Source organism: Gavialis gangeticus, unplaced genomic scaffold (assembly GCF_001723915.1).
Source record: "Gavialis gangeticus isolate Ggan-Ray unplaced genomic scaffold, GavGan_comp1, whole genome shotgun sequence".
Taxonomy (NCBI): Eukaryota; Metazoa; Chordata; order Crocodylia; family Gavialidae; genus Gavialis; species Gavialis gangeticus.
Genome location: NW_017729030.1, coordinates 11413171 through 11416880, shown reverse-complemented (window position 1 = coordinate 11416880; position 3710 = coordinate 11413171). Strand labels below are relative to the sequence as shown.

At 40.8% G+C, this 3710-nt stretch overlaps 1 protein-coding gene across 2 annotated transcripts in view; it reads right to left on the bottom strand.

Moving 5' to 3' along the window:
* Positions 1-3710, bottom strand: part of SGMS2 (sphingomyelin synthase 2) — a 68803-nt gene that overhangs the window by 9782 nt on the left and 55311 nt on the right. For both annotated transcript variants that reach the window (XM_019521944.1, XM_019521945.1), the window contains exon 4: positions 3051-3168. In XM_019521944.1, coding sequence (XP_019377489.1) covers positions 3051-3168 — 118 coding nt within the window. The remainder of the gene's footprint in view (positions 1-3050; positions 3169-3710) is intronic.

The following is a 3710-nucleotide window of genomic DNA, read 5'->3' as shown; positions in this document are numbered from 1 at the left end:
CCTTAAAAAAAAAAAAAAGAAAAAAAAAAAAAAAAAAAAAAAATACAGGATGAAGAATGAATGTGTCTAGACAAGAAGTTTATTGAAGTCAACTTGTGCTTCAAATGGAAAGAATTTTGTATACTAAACTTCTGTATTTTCTTTGTGTATTTTCAAAGCAACTCTCCAAGACTAGCACGTTTCCTTAGAGAAATCTGTCAACAACCAAGGCTCCACAGAACAAGATAAAATTGGAAGAAGATCAGCAAAATGTATTCTAACACAAAATATGCTCTACTTCATAAAAACCCCCAACAGCAAGGCTTTCGATTTGTGCTGTATATTCTTGAACATAATGATGTCCAGTATATTTAGAAAACAGATGTTAAAACTGGAGCATGATCTTGCACATTACATGCTTTTGTGACATACCACAAATCCCTCAGTGTTGCTTCTGATAATGCAATACAGTTATTTTTGATCTCTTTAATATACAAGTCACCTGCTGTTTTTGGCTAGAGCTGAGCAACAATGTCAAAAATGTGCTTAATTAGAGGATTACTTACAGAGTCAAAACTAGGTTTCCTGACAGTTTGGGAGGCTTTTCAAAACCTGTGGGTGGGTTTGTATTTTCTCAATGTTGTGCAAACCCTCAGTGTCATAACAATTGACTAAAATTAACTGTCTGGTACACAGAGGGGCTATGAACTTATGAGAATCCAAACCAAAATAAATTATAAAAAACCCACAAAGTTTTTCTATGGCTCTAGAATATATTAGATTCATATACTTTAACACATGCTCCATGGATAAATTCATCCCTGAATTTGTCCCTTATTTCACTCAGGTGAAATAAACACACAAAAAAACCAGGATAAACTTGACTCACCTCTACATTTAGAGAGGTACCTTGAAATATTAATTTATGCTGCAGCATCCCACTGCAAGCACGGGAACATCCTAAAACATTTCTTAACCATGTAGAGAGCTGCTTAAAATGGTTATGGAATCTTAGGTTGGTAGCCCAAACTGATCTTAACACAAGCTTATGCCAGTTCTCCAATGACATGCCATTTCCTTACCTTACCATTTATTTTTATAGTGACGTTGACAAATACGTTCACATTTCCACAACTACTTGCTCAATTTTTTAATGAACTTGCTTTGGCCAGGACTCTCAGAATAAGTTTAGAAGCTCCAGATGGTCTCAGACAACAAGCATGATAAACATGCTTGCAGCCTTCTACCATTGTCTCACACATACGTGCCTGCCCTCCCAGCAAACAGCTGGTTTGTGTGTCGGCTGATAAAATTACAATAAAACATATTACAGTAAAAGCTCTGTTATCTGGTACATTACCTTACAAGCCAGCATGCCAGTTAACAGAACATGGTGGCCTGTAAAGTGAAACTGGAAGTGCCCACCGTGGCAATTCTGGTTTCTCTGAGCCACCACAGCCCGGGGGAAAGCAGCCTGCACTGCTGAGCCCCCATGGCCCTGGGGCATAGCAGGCTGTGCGGGCCCGCCTCCCTGTCCCACAGGGTCTACAGAGCCCACGGGAGGGTCAGCGATACTGCAGGAGGGGCGGCGATGCCCTGGATGCGGCGGCCCGAACAGGCAAAGATGCCTGTTCGGGCCACTCAATTAACCGGCATGTTTTGTTATCTGACATCTCCCATTCCCAGAGGATGCCAGATAACAGAGCTTTTACTGTATACAGGTCTTGGATAATAACAATTTCTCTGAAGATATGACGTTAAAATGTATGATTGTTTTAGAGTGGAGAAAGCCTAATGCACATTTACTCACATAAACCAGAAAAAAAAAATTTAAATCCTCTGTAGTGCTACTGCTTCTTCTTGTGTCTCAACACCACATTTATCCATTTTGTTATACACTTTTGTGCTAGTTTATTGTACTCTGTGAGGGCTTTCATTGTACACATCTTCAAGCAGCAGGTACTGCAGAAGATGTTGCAGAATTTGAGGCTCTGTGCTGCAGTCACAAGTCGCTGAACCAGTGTTATAGCCCCATCTCTTCATTAGTTCCTTGGAGCATCCGACTCCAGTATGTAGGTAATTGAGACATCACCACCTTTGCCTTTGTCAGCCCCTGGTGGGAAGGACTTGGCTGCTGGAATGTCTAGTTTTCTGATGTCAGGTATTTTCTTCAGTGTCTTGTTCCACATCTGTCCTATCTCTTTGGATGTGGCATTGAGAGGTTGGGGGTTTGTGAGGAAGCTCCTTCATGACTTCAGATTTTTGTATGCTGCTGGATGATTGTACAGTGGGTATCTCGCATCTTCAGTTTGTCTTGATCACAGGCACCGACTCTGTGGGACCTCTGGGGCTGAAGCGCCCACCAGAAAAAAAAAAACCCAACCCCCCACCAAAAGAAAATTAGCAGGTGCTCAACACCCATGGAGTCACTTGCAGATGTTAAAAAACAAACAAAAACCAAAAACTACGCTGGACTGGAAGCAGAAATGTGTTTCTTTAACCTGGCTCTGCAGCATCTGTAAAGATCAGGCGCTTCAGCAGGGCATTTTGGCACTTTTAACTAAGGCTGATTCAATCAGCTATTAGATAAAAAGCCCCACTAAAGCACCCAGTCTTTACAGACTCTGCAGAGCCAGGCTGAAGTAATGTGCTGCCTCTTCTGGGCATGCACAGGGCTCAACACTGCTTTAGTCTTTTTCTACATCTGCAAGCACCCACCAGCAAAAAACAAAGTTAGCACCTGTGGTCTTGATCATTCTATCCTGCTGGCCACCACTTGTGGTTTGGAGTGTTAGCAGAATTCACTGGTATTACTTGACAGAGGTTGCGATGTGAACGCTTCTGCTATAGCCCCCTCTGTAATGCTTACTAGTACCATCCACTACAGAAAGATGCTCCCTGCTCATCAGATCTTGCCAGACAATGTCTCAAAATACAAAAGAGACAGACCTAATAATTACAATAATACACATCTGCGCTTTTCCTTGAAGAATATTATACAGCATGTGATGAAAACATTAACTTTAAAAAGACTTTGGTTTAACACTTTAACCAATGCTAAAGTTTCTTACCTTTGGAGCACATTGAAAATGCATCCCAGGCACAGGTAGGGTGGTAACGTACATGGTAATACAACGGTACAGGTACAATGTTCCTATTATAAAAAAGAACCTGCGTCCCACTATTGATCTGAAAATAGGGAGAAAAACCATGACTTTAGGATGTAATTAGTCTCTTGTGAGAAGAGGGAGATACAGTCCTAAATATGATCAAGCCCTGGTAAAGCCTCATTAAATCACACTCTATGAAAATGTATTTTAATATGTGATCTAAACCATCTGTGAAAACAGTTTTAGTGCATATAAAAAGTTACCATTCCACTTCTGCTGTCACTAAGTCAATGGTTCCCAAACTTTTGATACTTGGGGCAAACATTATTTCTGGATTAAAGTTTTCAGCACCCAGAAAGGGTGCCTTCCCCTTTGGGCCTTCCCCTCAAAACATAACATTCTAGTCCTCTGCCAAAGGATATCATGCCAGTTGCATGATTGGAAAAAAAAAGGGGGGGACATCAAATACTTCTTTGTTCAAGCAAAGGATTAGTCTCTCTATCAGTGGCTCTCAACCTTTTTAGCCTCAAGGCCCTACTCCATAGCTTTTCTGTATTTCACAGCACCCAGCTGAAAAAAAATAAAAAAAAAAAAAAACAAAAGAACGAACTCAAACCACAA